General features: G+C 43.1%; 1 protein-coding gene across 1 annotated transcript in view; it reads left to right on the top strand.

Annotated features, from left to right (window-relative positions):
- RAPGEF4 (Rap guanine nucleotide exchange factor 4) overlaps positions 1-17,747 on the top strand; it is a gene marked incomplete at its 5' end in the record, with an annotated part of 314,253 nt that overhangs the window by 287,226 nt on the left and 9,280 nt on the right. The window contains 6 exon segments of the mRNA XM_081243002.1: positions 1,992-2,117; positions 2,531-2,709; positions 5,555-5,645; positions 9,673-9,723; positions 10,514-10,601; positions 11,012-11,076. Coding sequence (XP_081099128.1) covers positions 1,992-2,117; positions 2,531-2,709; positions 5,555-5,645; positions 9,673-9,723; positions 10,514-10,601; positions 11,012-11,076 — 600 coding nt within the window.

The raw sequence follows: 17,747 nt of genomic DNA, 5'->3' as shown, positions 1-17,747 counted from the left end.
AGAATGTGGAGAGCCAGCTTGAGCCTGAGCCAGAGTTCTCGCACCAAGTATTTAAAAGCTTCCCCGACATTTCTACCTGAGACCTACCCCGCTTGAAACCATCCTCCTTATTTGCTTCCATAAGCTACTTGCCCGTCAGCTTCAGGTCGGTTCCCTAGGTTTTAAAACTTTGGAATAATGGTTTTTCTTCCATGCTGTCTGTGCCCTGCATAAAGTGAGTCAGGAACAACAGTATGTGGCTCATACATCCGGGTCCTGTACCCATCACACTTCCCTGTACCTCTGCATTGGTGCAGCACAGCTGGGAAGGGAACTAATTTGGAGGGGCCGGTGGGGACCTCCGCTGTGCTAGGCACTGTGCTCATGTGCCACACTTAAATGATTCCCATCCAATTCCCTTAACAAGCCTAGGTACTAGGTACTGGGGGCCCAACTCATCAGAGCTAGAAACAGACAGTCAAGAGATGAGGGAATCATCCAAGTCTATGTAATTAGAGTGGGGTTTACATGTAGAATCTGTTGCTCTCTAAAACTGGCACTAACCTGGTCTGTTTCAAAACCCTAACTCCCATCTGGTACTCAAAGACTTTCTAAAGCTGTTCAAGCTGTCCATTTGGGTCCCCTGAGCTCTCTGTTCCTGCCAAGTAAGTTTCATGACGGCGTCCTCATCTTCATGCCTCTCACGCCATCCTTCAACCTATGACAGACCATCCTGGATACTCAGGGAAAACTTGGCCATTCTAAACCCACCCAGTTTTGTCTGTTTCATCTTTTAAAGCCCATCTCTTTCTCCAAGAACCTCTTCAGGCCACACATTCATTCCAAATGCCTACTAACTCTCAAAAAGCCCATTCAGGTTTCCTCACCTGTTTCTCCGTGTACCTGGGAGTCAGGTGTTTTCTGATGCTTCTGTCCATCCCTTTATACGTGCAAATGAATGCCAGCAGCTGACTCTTTACTGGCATGCAGTGCTGTACTTGCTGGTCAGGGCTGACTCCTTTTTGAAACTGCAAACTTTCAAATGCCCGGAATGCAGTGGCCATTCATAGACTGTCAAGGTTATAGGTGATGATTATAATGATGATGATGATAGAATGTGAATGATATTAGTACTTCCAACATAAATATTGAATATCCAAATATGTTTAGCATCATATTGGGGAAATTATCTTTTAATTCGTGTGACTTTTGTAACTTTAAACATATTATAGATCAATAGGTATTAATATATTATATCTAAGTTTCTAATATATACAAACCATTCATCTTATTAAGGAAAAGCACTATAACTCATTTCCCATAAAATAAAAATGAGATAAGTTGGATGGAAAGTCTTGACCAATGGTCTTCCATAAAGTTGCAGAGTTTAGTTTTCTGATGCCTAGCCCAAAACACCATGACCATGTGACTATCATTCCTAGCTCAGCATCTCTCAGAAAGTGGAGCAATTGGACATCATATATAATCACATGTAATCACATAGCCCTCTGTCACCTAGTACCCCAGGCAGTGTGTTATGAGAAATGGAGATGCAGCAACTTTACCACTGTTACCAGCCCCTGCAATAGTAAGTAGCGCTGTAGCTAAACATCCAAGACCACCATGCCAGTACCTGCTTTGGAATGGCTTCAGGGGGAAATAGGAGAAGAAAGTCCTTAAGAACCGCTTACGTTTGTCAGGGAAAAGGAATCATTCCCAGGGAGCTCCCAGGCCCATGCAGAAGAGAACTTTCATGGGTCAGTCTTCACTGAATCTTATTTGCCATGGTCCACCTTTTTCAGTCAGTGGAATTGATTAGAGTGATGATGATTACTATAAAAATGGCACAGAAGCAAGTGAGCATTAAGAGCAAAGGCATTTTTCTCCTCTGGGTAAAATCAGTTTCAAGATATTCCTGAAAGCCTCTCCAGAATCCTTTTCCCTCAAAGTCCTGACAGCACTCAGCATGTCTGTTTTGAGATTCTGATACATTTTTGCATTATTATTCATAGACTCCCTTGCCAGAGCAGGAGGGCCCAACTGTTGGAACAATGGGAACTTTTGAATTGATGAGCTCCAAAGATTTGGCATACCAGATGACAGTTTATGATTGGGACCTCTTCAGCTGTGTGCATGAGGTAAGGTGCTCCATTTAGAGCATTCATTCGTAGGTATCGTGGCAATTCTGGATGCAGCCTGTAAATGTTAATACGTGCTGCAATGTGGAAGCCACGCGAGGGTTTTTGAAAACCACTGAGTATATTAATACAGGCTGTTATAAAGCCTTTAAGTGTTAAAGAAAAATCTTTATGATTTACAGTGAGCTCTGTATTCCTGAGTATATTAAGCCAGTGGCACCTAGTTTATAGTTAACAGATTCAACAAGCCTCACTGAGCCATTAAGATCTTCAAGTTGAAGTTCAAGTTGAATCCTGGTCAGTGACTGAATTCACGTTTGCTGACCAGTATCAATTTGTCACGTCAAATGGAGGAGCCAAGTTGGTGTTTTGATTTAAAAACAAAGACATGACATTGTTTTCCTTTCTTCTAGCTGGAGCTAATCTATCACACATTTGGAAGGCATCATTTTAAAAAGACCACAGCAAACTTGGATTTGTTCCTCAGGAGGTTTAATGAAATTCAGTTTTGGGTTGTCACTGAGATTTGCCTTTGCTCCCAGCCTAGCAAGCGTGTTCAGCTCTTAAAAAAATTCATTAAGATCGCGGCCCAGTAAGTATCATCTGCTTGGAGAGAGAAAAATGTTTGCGCTGTGTTTTCATTTTGTCCCCTTAGATTACACCTTAAAAAGAAAAGTGAGATATAAAATCTCCTTATGTACCAGGACCAACCAGAGGGGCGTAAGTATCACTGAACTCTTGCGAAAGATGTGTTTTGTCTAGCTTTTGTAATACTTGACACCAATATATAAATTAACATCCTGCAGCACTGATGCTCGAGTTAAAATCGTGACCTCTTTTTGCTCTGAACTACTCAGACTTCGTGCCTCCTTCCGCATAAACGACTCCTTCAGCAAAGTTGTGCACAAAATTCTGTTTGAAAGGCTGGGTGAGTCCAGGTCTGACTCGACACGTTCTTGCCAGTAGAGGGCAGTGGGGACATGCGCGTACAACCGTGCATCCTACTCAGCCGGGATAAAATCCATAAAATGCATAAAGGCGAGCTAACCTGGCCCATGAAAATCATCTCCATAAACATCAGAAAAAGCAAGCATCTTATAAATATTCTATTTAACAGCACTTCATGGGAAACAATTTATTTACTGCAGGGGCCAGTTAGATTTCTCCCTGAAATGAATTTAATCTTCTCCTGCTATTTAGATATGCCTGACAGCCTCCTGTTTACTTCCTTGTTTTTGGTATCACCACAGTGCTAAAAATAAAATGCTAAATGCGGCTGTGGCTGGGAGACTTCTTTCTTTTCTCAACCCAGGGAGCTCTAGCACGGGAAGGTGGGGAGCACAAGTGACCCCAGCTGGGCAGTTTTCTTGAGCCAAATAGTTTAGATCCCGTACAGAGTCTGATTTCCAGAGCTAAACAAAGAAGCAAATGCTGCTTGACGTTTTACACACGTCAGCTTGCCAAATGCCTTGAATTATTTTGCCAAAATTTGGGAGTTCAACGGGATATCCAGATCTCTTGGATTCAAATGCTGGTATCTCTTAATTTGGAAAAACTGCCTTTTGAAAGAAAGATTTGGTAAAATGTTGCTTATGAATTTCTGGTTCAGAGTGTAGCCACTTTCCCCCGGAGCCTGCATAGGCTTATCGCAGGGAACAAATGCCTCCGTTTACTTGGAAGGAGATGACTGGAAACTGTGACAGCATGTGCTTCCCTGCTAGCAGGAGCACATTCTCTCCTCACCTTAGCCTGGCAGTGCTGAGTGCAACAAGGGAGGAGAGAGGAGGTCTGCACACAGACGTGGAGACCAGGAAACCTTTGGGGGCCTAATCCTGCTATTTTACAGGGCAACATAGGAGAGCCTTTCAGAAACTCAGGAATTTTTTTTAATGTCTGCCTTTCTTATCTCTCTTCCTTCTGATTATGGGTGGATTTGGCCTTCGGAATAAATTGGTTTATGTCATTTAACCTGCGCTGTCCTACACAGTAGAACTCTTCACACAACCCAGCTGGAGAAGATTGTAGACTCAGAAACCAAGATCTACACGAATGAGATCTTAAACCTAGTGGCAGTTGGCACGTTTTACGTGATATTTTTAGAGAACTTCGATATATTCTATTGAAGCTCTTTGACCTGCCCAGAACTTTGTGAAGTTGGGGGTGCAAATGTTATCCTCGCCTTTTACAGGTGAGGAGACTGAGGCAGAGAGAAATTTCGTGACTTACCTAAGGTGATAAAGTTAGCTGGTAACCAGAGCAGTGAGCAGAAAGGCAGCCCTGCAGTCCTGCGTGTGCTTTCATGATTGCACAGATAGGACAAAGGCAAACATGTCCATGACCAGCCTCGCTGCCTTCAGTCCAGGGACTCTGACGTTGCTCTCAGCCCCTGACCTGAGAGCCACCACCACGGCCCATTGAAGGCCCCGCTTGCTTCCTCAGCAGTGCATGAGACACACCGTATCTTCTCTAAATCTGTTTCCCCATTTCCACACCATTTATGAATCACTCTGCAAGGAGTACACAGGCAGCAAATGCAACAATTAGCCTTTTGCAAAAATGCTAATCCAAAGAAGATTTAATTATGATGTAGTCAACTTAGATAACCATACTGATTTGTGGTAAAGGATTTGTGCTCCTTGCAAAATGAATTCTTCTTTCCCTTTGCAAGGAGCTGGTATAAAGAAGTCGAAGATTCCTCTTTTTTTTTTCTTTTTTTTAAGTTAAACAAGTACCTGGGCTAAATACTGCATTCGAATAAGAACCTTTGGTCTTGTTCCACAATATTCTTCTTCCCAAATATATATTCATAAAAGCTAATAATGGCATAAGTACAGATTCAAAATAATCAGCTTCATCGACATTGGTAAAACAGACAAAGTAAGGTCATTTTTTGGTCAGTTGCTTAGGTTATTAGCTATATAGGGATCATGATTTGTAAGTTGACATTTTTCAACAAATTAGACGCATTTGCATGGCAGGTAGAAGCCCTGGCGGCTGCAGCAGTGTGATTTTGCTTAGTTCCCTCTCATGCTGCCAGAGCCTGAGGTGTCCAGCTTCAGCCTGAAAGTCTGGAAGTCTCCAAGGACATTTTGCTTTCTCTCTTCCTAGCCCGTGAGATGTTTCCCTCCAGGTCCAACAAGGCTTTTAGCAAGCTTTGGGATTACAATAGCCATCCCCAGGGTAGGTGTCTTGAACTTCCTCCTCAAAATCTGAACCTAGATGGCCCAAACCATCACCTTTCTACAACTACAGTGAGAAATCAAACAGCAGAATGTGGTCACCCAAGTGGAACTTACACAGAGCATGAAATCTGTCATCGCCTGCTCTCATAAAGGAGTCCTGAGGAATATTAATGACCATCAGAAAATAGAACTCTCATTTTTTTTATCTCACTCAAAAGTGGCATTTTACTCCAGTATGTGCCTCTTGTGTTTCAGCTGTAAGGAGTACAAGAATCTGAATTCCTTTTTCGCCATCGTCATGGGACTAAGCAATGTTGCTGTGAGCCGCCTGGCACTAACGTGGGAGGTAAGCTTCAGCTGGGATCCAGCTGCGAATTTGCCTTAAGAGTCAAAACACAGGCTCACCAGTGAGCCTTTTTTTTTTTTTTTTTTTTTGCAGTACGCGGGCCTCTCACTGTTGTGGCCTCTCCCGTTGCGGAGCACAGGCTCTGGACGCGCAGGCTCCGCGGCCATGGTTCACGGGCCCAGCCGCTCCGCGGCATGTGGGATCTTCCCGGACCGGGGCCCGAACCCGTGTCCCCTGCATCGGCAGGCGGACTCTCAACCACTGCACCACCAGGGAGGCCCTGAGCCTATTTTTATAGAAATATCATTCATGCTTGTGTAACAGTGGGAAAGGTGGGACACTTTTGAGGGAGGTGACCTGTCTCCTTTTGCCTCAGAGTGTGAATTTTAAAAGGCATTGTCCTGTTGTAGAGGGGGGAGGGGATGAGGGGCGTCTCAGCTTCCTGGACTATACAATGTAAATAATAATAAGTCTGGTTCCTAGGTATAGCATTGCTTGGATGATTTCATCTTGCTCATAGATCCTATTGTTCTCTGAAATGTCTGCTTCTTGCTTTTTAAATAAGCCTTATCTGTAATTAAGAGAGGACAGAGATCCATTTTTATCCCAGTAGTCGTTTTGCTCCTGGGAGAATTAACCAGAAGGCCAACTGTTTGGCCCAGCTGAGTACCAAGTATCTCCTAACTACCTAGCAGACCTCTCTGTGTATGGAGGAGCAACAGTTGGTTAGAATTCGGTTTGGTGCAAAAGTTATGCAGGTGTGTTGTGAATTTCTGTAGCAAATACGATGGTTTGTTGATAGTTGGTTATTTGTGCTAGAGAACAGCTTCATTTTTCATTAGCTAAGTACTCAAAATATGCCTGACCCCTTACATATGGTATGTAGTCAAAGAAATATTAATCTCTAATAGAACATACACACGAAAATAGACTCTTTCTAAAAATAAAAAAGTATGTGTAAGTGGGACACAAAAAGAGAGCAAAGAGTAGGTAACACAGATCTTAATTTGCAATGCTGCTGTAAAAAGGCACCAAAGGCAGCTGTTTGCATCGCTAAATGTTTTCCTCGAAACATTTTCTTCCCGACTTCCCTCTTGAAACTGTTTTCTTTCTCTGTTCCTCCTCAATGTTTCCACTGTTTATAGGACAGGTCCTCACAGGTCCTTCTGTCTTGGGTTTCTCTGAAAATTCCCAGCAGATGCTGCACTCAGCAGCTCATCCCCTGAATATAGGAATGAGGGAATTGGTAAGGCCTGCATGCCATTTGGCTGGGTCATCTTCCAGCTAGTAAAAGTTAGTGCTGCCAATAAATCTAAGCAATGAAGCCAGGGTGCAAGCCTCCCCTTCTTGTAGCCCACAGCTCTTGGAATCTTTGGAGATCTAGGGTTGCCTCTCAGAGGGTCTGCTTTCCCCAACTTGTTTCCAGCTTTTCACTCTCTCACGGAGTCCAGATGATTTGGCTGGGAAAATCAAAGAAGGTATAAAGCCTCATGGGGTCCGGGAAGACCAGATATAGGTGCACGTAACAGCAGCTAGACATTAAGGCCGTAGCATGGGGGAAACACTCTCAGAATCCCCTTTCCTGGTCTAAAGAGAGAAATAGGAGGCTGCTTGGGGGGCGGGGGGGACAGGCAGCAAAGGGAGAGAGTTTATTGGCCAGTCCTTCATTCCATGGGGAGAGGAAGGAGCACGTCAGCCTGTGAGCTTGTGTTTCCATCCTTGCGTATTGCTGGAAAGAGGAGAGTCACCTTTCATCATGTGTAAGCCTTTATCTCTTAAGGTGAAATGTAATTGGATCATTCTGTAGGAAGAGCTTTCATTCTTGAGCGTCTTTGATTTGGGTTTATCTGCCTGGACTTGCCAAGACCCTCCCACATGCTTCCCGCACGACAACAGTGAGTAGCACGATGGCAGCAGTAGCAACGTGGGAAATAGTGCCTGCCCTCTGGGAACTAGAAAACACACGTGAGAGAGTCAGTGAACAAGACAGAAAACAGAATGAAGCCATGCGGCAAAGGGAATGCTCCAGCATTGAGGGGAAAGACCCCTCTGAGATAAAGCCAGTGGGAGTAAGAACCCAGAGCTGAGTTTCTCAGCCTCAGTGGTGTTGACACTTCAGGCAGGGTCATTCTTCTTTGTTGAATGGGGCAGAGGCGGGGGGTGATGTCCTGCGCCATGTAGGAGGCTTAGCAGCACCCCTGGCCTCAATCTACTGTATACCATAGCGCCTCTCCCTCCATCCACCCCAGTTGTGACAACAGGAAAGGTCTGTAGACATCACCAAATATCCCTGGGTGTGGGTACAAAATTGCCCCCAGTTGAGAACCCCTGCTCCGAAAGCATGGGATGTGGATAGGTAAGTATTAAGACCCACGTGTTTTATTACCATATGCACTCTGGCTTTTGACCCAAAAGTCAGCTAAGCGCAGAAGGAGAACTACAGTGACAGATCTAACCAAAAATGTCGTTCGGGGTGGCTTCCCTGGTGGCGCAGTGGTTGAGGGTCTGCCTGCCGATGCAGGGGACGCAGGTTCGTGCCCCGGTCCGGGAAGATCCCGCATGCCGCAGAGCGGCTGGGCCTGTGAGCCATGGCTGCTGAGCCTGCGCGTCCAGAGCCGGTGCTCCGCAACGGGAGAGGCCACAACGGTGAGAGGCCCACGTACCGCGAAAAAAAAAAAAAAAAAAAAAATGTCGTTCACTTCTAATTTTGTAAATTGTCTGTGTACACGGAAAGTGATCGCCTAGCATGGTGATTTGGACACTGCATGGAGCATGAGACCCTTGTATCCCTTGATGCCCATCCCAGCCTTCATCCCTTTGAACTTTTCCCGCTAAACAAGGATATCAGGTTTCCCTGAAACCCAACTTGACAAGAGGCACTAGGACAATGAGTTTAGACATTACAAGGAGACTAGTTCCTAGAAACAAAATAAGATGGTTTACAGTGTTGAAATGGGACTATGACAAACCCATTCAGAGGAGAGAGAACAAGAAGAGAGAGGAGCTTTTGGGCAGATTGATGGGGTGCGTCAGGCAGAGCTGAGCGGGGCATTCAAGGCCCAGGACTTGGTCAGCACTTCCACGGTCTCGGGATGGGGAACAGCACGCTGCTATGTCTTGGTGTGACCCTGTTAGAAGAGAAAAGTTCAGCTTTACTATAAGCTCAGGACCTAAGCAAAGTGAGAACCAATAGACTGAAAGATGATTCATCGTTGACCTACGGTGTAAATGTGTGCTATTGAATCATATGCCAAAATATAACCATGAGAAATTACTAAATTGATAGAACTATCTATTTTTGTATTATAGCAAGGCGGAGAAATCCTGTGGGAGAAATGCTTGTGTAGGAAAGCATAGCGCCTATGATAGAGGCGGTAGAAAAGGAGGCAGGAGATGTGAATTACAGAGGCTCTGACCATCATCAGCTGTGTGACTTCGGCATGTCATTTAATCTATGAGGTTTAATTTCTTCCGTCTATAAAACACAGGTTTAATCTAGTCAAATAAATATGTATTGAGCACTTACTCTGTACCTGACACTCTTTTAGGCCCTCAGTGTATAGCAATAACCAAAACTGATAAAAATCCCTGTTCTCTGGTAGCTTACGTTGTAAAGGAGGAGGAGGGTTGAACCTAGGTGGTTTCTAAAACTGTTAATCCTAATATTCTCTGGTCTAAATTCCTAATTGTGGGAATGCGAGAGTTTCAAACAGTGGAGGGTTAATGCCAAACCACTTGTAGTCTGGGAATGTAGCCCTCTTTATGAATAACCCATTTCAGAAAACATTATAAAAGCAGTTAAGACCAAAGCATCCATAGTTAGTTTTGGTTCAACTAGGTTAAGACTTTTAAAAGACGAGCTCTCTAAGATTATCCTCAAATGGCAAGACAGATTACAGTCTGGCCTGTCTTAGAGATGTTTGATTAAGAGCCAAAAGTAATAATTTCCCCTAGAAATGGTAACACATGATACATATCTAGATATTGAATCTGACTTAGGAGTGTGGCATTTTCATTTCATTAACAGAAACTGCCAAGCAAGTTCAAGAAGTTCTATGCGGAGTTTGAAAGTTTAATGGTAAGTGACAGTGGCTCCTTTATTCTGTTCACTGTCTGCAGTAATCCAGTTTCTGATTAGCTGAATTGAAGTTCTCATTTCAGAAATTTTATCTGTCCTTGTATGACTTTAAGAAGTTTATGATCCCATTTTAGTGCTGCTAAAACAAGCATGTCCGACTAATGAATGGCACCCTCAGGTACTAACTTAAACAGGACTTACGTCCCACATAAGGTCAATTTGTGTAACTAAGAAAAGCAGTGTAATGGGATCCTTTCTATCTAGCACAGGTTGGCTAGGGATTGGAAGCTGCATTTTCCTCGGCTTGCCAAAATTACTTTTCCCCGTTGGCTGGGAGGTGTTAACGGACAGAGAAGGAGTGAGTGGGACTGGGCAGCAGTGATGGAGGGTTTCAGAGAAGGCAAGTCGGGACTGGCTACGCAAGGCAGGTAGGAGGGCGAGCTGGGCTCCCAGGCAGGAGGCTGTGCTTCAGGAGAAGGGGAATCGCGCAGCTGGGGGGTTGTTTTACCTTTCCTATGGGCTCTCAACGGGAATCTCTCCCCTGGATCCCTAGAGGCATATCTCCCTTTCCACGCAAAATGGAAACAAAAAGTAAATTATTTTCATGTGATACCGGAAGTTGTTTTAAAACAAAAATCAATTTGTTTTACTAAAGCCACCTCTCTTTTGTAGCTACACTTGATTCAAAACTCCCCCGACTGGGAGATGACAAGGCTGGGTGTGTTGGGAGGTAGAGGGGGTGGTGCACGTGTCACTAGTCATTAACCAGGATCTCTTTGTTTCTCTAAAGGATCCTTCAAGAAACCACAGGGCCTACAGGCTGACGGTAGCCAAGCTGGACCCTCCTCTCATCCCCTTCATGCCTTTGCTCATTAAAGGTAATTCCAAGGAAATGCACAGGCCGAGTCAGTGGTGAGTGTGCGGGGAAGAAAATGAACAGGGGCCTAATCAGATTGACCTCCTTGGGAAGAATGAGCCCATCTTTCCACCTTCCTCATCATCTCCTCTCAGCCCTGACTTTTCTGAAAGGGTTGGAAGGATTATTGGAGGAGCAGGGATCTGTGCATGGTTTGAAAGACAGTGCAACAGAGGGTTAGTTTGGAAATTTTACTAAGCTCCGGGAAAGTGCTTTAGAAACGTAAACACCTAACATAAAAGGAACTATTATCGGCTTTTTTCAACTGCAGTGTCATGCAAATCCTCCAGCATAATCTAATGGTGCTATTCTGTTTTCTTAGTATGACATATTTCTGTTAGTGATTCGAATGTGACTTTTATTTCTTTGCAGATATGACATTTACTCATGAGGGGAACAAGACATTCATTGACAATCTAGTAAACTTTGAAAAAATGGTACGTATGGTATTACAACCTTAACCATGATGTTCTTTAAAAATAAAATTTGCATTTGTACTAATTAATAACGGAAGTAATTTCCATATATGCCGCCATGTTAAAAAGCTAGTTAGGGCTTCCCTGGTGGCGTAGTGGTTGAGCGTCCGCCTGCCGATGCGGGGGATGCGGGTTCGTGCCCCGGCCCGGGAGGGTCCCGCATGCCGTGGAGCGGCTGGATCCGTGAGCCATGGCCGCTGAGCCTGCGCGTCCGGAGCCTGTGCTCCGCAACGGGAGAGGCCACAGCAGTGAGAGGCCCGCGTATCGCCAAAAAAAAAAAAAAAAAAAGCTAGTTACACATAAAGGAGCTGTGAAATATTCAGTTCAAATTGGCTACATCGTTTAGTCTGTCAGTTCTCTTTTGTGAAACTGAATAGTATTTGTGCCGCGGCTCACAGCAGCGGCTAGCTTTTATGCCGTGTGCTTCGTCCTTAGCTGCCTGTTGCTAAAATGCACGAATGTTCCAGAGTGACTTCCATGTTGTTGTTTTGTTGTAAGGTTTGTGGAGCTAGACTGCCCCAGGATGCCTTTGAAATGTTTATCTGCTGAGGCTGACTTTAGTGCATGTAGGTAAAAGGCAACTCTACAGAGGATCTTTATTATCCAGTAGTCATCTGAGTGTGTATTGCTTATTCCAGTAAAGTTCACCCAAGAGTGGGAACTTGAAAATCTTCATAACCAAAACCAAATTTTTTTTTTTTTTTTTTTTTTTTTTGCAGTACGCGGGCCTCTCACTGCTGCGGCCTCTCGCATTGTGGAGCACAGGCTCCAGACGCGCAGGCTCAGCAGCCGTGGCTCACGGGCCCAGCCGCTCCATGGCATGTGGGATCTTCCTGGACCAGGGCACGAACCCGCGTCCCCTGCATCAGCAGGCGGACTGTCAACCACTGTGCCACCAGGGAAGCCCTAAAACCAAATTTTTTTAAGTTAACAGTTGTGTGGAACTGGCACATAGTCACTATTTTCCAGCCTCCCCCCCCCCGCCCCACAAAAAAGCATTAGTTACTTTGCAGTTTCTTTTCTTTTCTTACCTTGTGTGAAGCAATAAGGCAGGTCTTGCCAAAGCCTTTCTTTAGCGACATAGTGCATGTTCACAGAATGCTCCATTGTCTTCTAAATCCTTTGGCTGCAGCCCGCATGGATGGGGTGGTAGGGTGTTATCTCTGTGTGGGTGACAATGTGCCCGGGGTTCGCTTTGCAGTGATGGACGTGGCGCTACAGGAAAAGCTCAGAGCTCGGAGTTCAGGAGACACGAGGGTCAGTTCTCAGCTTCATCACTTTGTAGCTGTCCTTTAAGTTCTCTGTGGGTCAATTTCCCCAACAGAAAATGGGGATTGTGGTCACACCATCTACCCCCGGGGATTATTGGTGGGTCCAGAGTATTTAAGGCTTCCTGTAAGCCATACAGCGTTGTAAGCATTCTTATCAGAAAACTGTTCTAATTGTTTCCCAAAATCCAGCTACTATGTGTGACTCCAGAATTCGAAACATCCCCCAGTCATCCTGTAAGGATCATACCATTCAACTTTGGGGGTGAGCATATTGCAAAGCCCAGCCTGGTAAAGAACTGCAGCAAGTGCTGAGCACTATGTCCCGTGTCTTAAACTTCTTAGGAAATACCACATGAGTCCACACTCCTCACAGACACCCTGTACTAGAGGGCAAATATTTCTTCAGCAGTCTTCTCCTCTACCCTGCACACCAAGGGTAGGGTAGGAACATCGCTATTACTGTGTTGGTTTAATCATTCTATGAGCAAAGTAAAAACATTCTTTGCTCACTTATTAGTATGGAGAATTAAACATATTTCCCTGATTTCTCAAAAGAAAACTTGTTGTCCAGAAATGATTTAGCAAATAGGTAAAGAACCTTCCGGATCACTTAGGCAGAAATACAGACCAAGGGGTGGCTAAGCCAACCATCTGACTGTAAAATATGCACGTGCACAGAGGCGTAGAAGTCAGAGTTTCCTAAAGAGTTGACTGAGCTTTAGAACTTTTGATTGTTAAAGTTAACAGAAGAAACAAGAACAGCAGAACTATCTGTCAAGGAGGATGAAAGCTGTTTTACCTGGGTTTTTAGGTCTTGGCGTGTCTCATCCGTAGCCTGGGAAGGAAGAGTCAAGATCGTATTCAGTGGATGTTAAGGGAGTTCCCCTTCCCTGTTTCTGTACTTTGTGCCCACAGCAGTGGATTCTGACATGCCTGTCAGTGAGGAGAGAGGTCCTTCACATCCTGCTCTGAGAAAGTCCACTTTCGATTGAAAGCAACTGTAGAGCTCAGACAGCAGTTCAGCTGCAACAGTGGAAACCTAAGTTAGCCATGGCTTAGGCAAGATAAGTCTATTCCTTTCGCACTTAAATGTCCAAGTATGGAATCTCTGCTCCAGGAAGCAGTCAGGGTCCAGGCTTCTCCTGTCTTGCCATTTCACCATCCACATGGTCCAAGATGGTGGACCCCCCCCCCCCATTTCAGCTAGAGGGTAGAGAAAAGGAAAAACGTGAAGACCTGCTTCTTCCATGTAAGGATGTGACCTGGAATCTCACTCACCCCTTGGCTCACATGTTATTGGCCAGAAGAAACTTAGTCCCATGAAAAGAAAGTTAGAATATGTAGTCCTTATTTTGGGTATCTATGTGCCCCACTCAAAATTAGGGGGTTCTATCACTATGAAAGAAAAGGAGAGACAGGATACTGAAAGAATACTGTTAAGTTCTCTGCTCCAGCAGTGATCAATTTTACTTCACTTGATAAATTATACCATGAGAAAGTTGGATTTTACAGTTACCCTTCCATGAGTTAGGTGTTACTGAAAAATGAACTGGAATTTCAAAAAGATTTGATTATGTTCTTTAAACTGGGCTTAGACCACCTGGCACTTGTTGCCAACTTTCCAACCTTTTCTCCCCATAAACTAGCCCACCCCTGCCCCCATACCACCACCACTTACAACTCCCACTAGTGGCTGGTGTTATTACTGCATTCCTGGGGAAGGATGTGTCTGTCTCCCTTTTCAGGTTCATGTCCTGCAGCTTCCCAGTCATTCATCGTGCTCACCAAGGTGGTAAGCAGAGCTGGCAGCCTTTGTGGGGCTGGTAGCCTGTATCCCCTGAGGGAGCCCCTGCCAGGGGCAGAAGTCACCAGGGTAGTCGGGAACACAAATGTCTTTTCTTGGTGGCAACATTGCACAGTCACAGTGAACTACCATGCCAACCCTAAGTATTTTTATTTTGAACCTCTTCACCCTTGAGGTATGAAATGAGGATTAGAGAATTTGTTGCATATTGGTTTTCAGGATTTATGAGTATGAACAAAAGAGAATTCACACTCTGATCCTTATGCCAAAAAAAAAAAAAAAAGCAGACATTCTTTCCTTTGGGGGGAACATAAAGGAATATTCAAAAAAATGTTTGAATAAAGCCCTTTGTAGCTTTCTATGGCATACATGAATATTTATAACATTTAGGAAGTAGACTAGCAATGGATCAGAGGATAATATGCTGGCCGGCTGCCACTACCCCAGGCTGCATGAAGCATGCTGATAGCCACAGTTACTGCTGTATTAGGAGGTTGGTTCTATTTCAGACACACCCATATTTAGGTGGATTTATTTATGAATGTTATTTTAAGATAGTCATTTTATTTGGAGAGAGAAGCCTAAGGCAAAATTCTATACTTCTGGAAACAGTAACAGAAGCTAATTCATAAAGGAAGAGAAATGTTTTGAACCCTTATATTTCTGTATCACTAATCATGCTGTTACATTATTAGCAACAATTTGTCTTCTATCATCAATAACATTACAAGATTCACAGTTAGAGCACTGGACTTATATCAAGCTATGGAAAAAAGAATCTCCAAATAAAAATCTTTAAGTGTTCAAATCCACCCAATTCCCAGACCTTTCCAACACAATAGAAATCTACCAAAGGACTTTGAAAGTTTACTTCTTTATATAGAACACATGAACTGGGCTAAATGCAGATTTTCCAAAGGGTATGTTTTTTTAAAGCAATTAAATATGTGTAGAGTGTCTAGGCAAAGAATTTTGCTAGGAAACATAAAGGAATCCAAAAAGTAGTCCTGGGCTTTTAGGAGATTATATGCAGTTAAGAAAATAAAACATAAACACATGAAGTATTAAAAATCAATAAAGGGTATAAACTAGTTCAAAACAGTAATAAAAGAGATGTCAAAATAGAGAAAAGACAGCCTCTACAGCAAGTTGTGTTTGGAAAGTGGGGCAGCCACATATAGATCAATGAAGTTAGAACACTCCCTCACACCATACAGAAAAGTAAATTCAAAATGGCTTAAAGACTTAAATATAAGGCATGACACCATAAAATTCCTAGAAGAGAACATAGGCAAAACATTCTCTGACATAAATCGTAGCAATATTTTCTTAGGTCAATCTCCCAAGGCAATAGAAAAAGCAAAAATAAACAAATGGGACATAATCAAACTTATAACCTTTTGCCCAGCAAAGGAAACCATAAACAAAATGAAAAGACAACTTATGGAATGGGAGAAAATACTTGCAAACGATGCAAACGACAAGGGCTTAATTTCCAAAATATACAAACCACTCATATAACTCAATAACCGAAAAACAACCTGATCAAAACATGGGCAGAAGACCTAAATAGATGTTTCCCCAAGAAAGACATACAGATGGCCAAGAAGCACATGAAAAGATGCTCAACATTGCTAATTATTAGAGAAATGCAAATCAAAACTACAATGAGGTACCACCTCACACTGGTCAGAATGGCCTTCATCAAAAAGTCTACAAATAACTGCTGGAGAGGGTGTGGAAAAGAGGGAGCCCTCCTACACTGTTGGTGGGAACGTAAATTTGTACAACCACTATGGAGAACAGTATGGAGTTCCTTAAAAAACTAATAGAGCTACCATATGATCCAGCAATCCCACTTCTGGGCATATATCCAGAAAAGATGAACACTAATTAGAAGAGATACACGCACCCCAGTGTTCATAACAGCACTATTTACAATAGCGAAAACATGGAGGCAACCTAAATGTCCACTGACAGATAAATGGATAAAGCAGATGTGGTACATACAGATACATAAAATATTATATATATATATATATATATATATATATATAAAATAGAATATTACTCAGCCATAAAAAAGAATAAATTAATGCCATTTGCCATGGATGGACCTAGAGATTATCATACTAAGTGAAGTAAGCCAGACAAAGACAAATATCCTATGATATCACTTATATGTGGAATCTAAAAAAATGATACAAATGAACTTACTTACAAAACAGAAACAGACTCACAGACATAGAAAACAAACTTATGGTTACCAATGGGGAAGCAGGGTTGGGGGAGGAATAAATTGGGAGTTTGGGATTAACAGATGCACACTAAAAAAGATAAACAACAAAGATTTACTGTATAGCACAGGGAACTATATTCAATATCTTGTAATAAACTATAGTTGAAAAAAAAGAATATAGGTATTTACATATATATGCATAACCGAATCACTTTGATGTATACGTGAAACAAACACAATATTGTAAATCAACTATACTTCAATTTAAAAAAAGAGGTGAAAAAGCAAAACGCAAAGAGAGGTAACTTCCTGTATCAGAGGAAAATAAAACCATGTTAAATACAATATAATATAATCAAATCCAGACTTGTTACCCTGAGTCCCCATCCAGCCTCATCTCACACTTCATCTACGCTGTATTCAGTCCAAGTTGGTGAGACCAACCTTCTTTCTTTTCCTTTCTGCCTCAGGGCCTTTGCACTAGCTGTTACCTTTGCCCAAAACTGTCTTCCTTCAGTCTTCACCAGTCTGACACTTTCACATCATTCAGGTCTCAGCTCATGTGTCCCTCCTCCGAGTAGTCTTCCCTGACCATCCTTCAAATATTCTTCTACCATCTACACCTTGCCAGACAGCTGGATCTCAACAGATAACCTTGCTTTGACAGCTGGTTTCACATTCTAAGATGATCTTTATTGCCTCTTCATTGCCTGTCTTCTCCACTAGAATGTGAATGTCCTAGACCAAGTATCTTATCCGTTTGGTTTCTCTAGCACCCCAAAAGGCGTCTGGCATACCATAAGTATGCAAGAAATACTTGAGTAAAAGTATGTGTTGAGTAAAAGAATAACCCAATTATATTCCGGTGTTGGACTTAGTGAGATAGGACAGTACACTAAAGCATTTATAAAGGAATTTGTGTAACAAAGATTTAATCCAAAAACATTTTCTATTTTATTAGAAAATCTGACTAAGCAGAATGTCCCAAGCATTTTATGTTACCGATACCTTATGCAAAATGGCTCCCTTAGCTTTCTGTTCCTCACTGGACACTATTCTGTCCACCCTCCTCCCTGTGGCGCTAATTGTGTCAGTCCTTCAGTGTCCTTCCCTGCATACAGAGATGCACAATATTCTGAAAGCGCCTGCACAGACACCTGAGCTGCCATGTCCCCATGGCCATCGTATGTACAATATACCATGAGCATCATGCCTGTTACATGCTTGTATCTGTATGTCACTCACCTCTTGGATATTAAAGATCCATAGGCCAGAACAGGGGCTGGGGTTCTTCCTCAGGGATACATACGGCGAAGAC

The sequence above is a fragment of the Mesoplodon bidens genome (genome assembly GCF_964165515.1).
Source record: "Mesoplodon bidens genome assembly, chromosome: 8".
In the NCBI taxonomy this organism is placed as follows: domain Eukaryota; kingdom Metazoa; phylum Chordata; class Mammalia; order Artiodactyla; family Ziphiidae; genus Mesoplodon; species Mesoplodon bidens.
The sequence above is the reverse complement of the archived record's forward strand: the minus strand, read 5'-3'. Positions and strand labels throughout refer to the sequence as shown.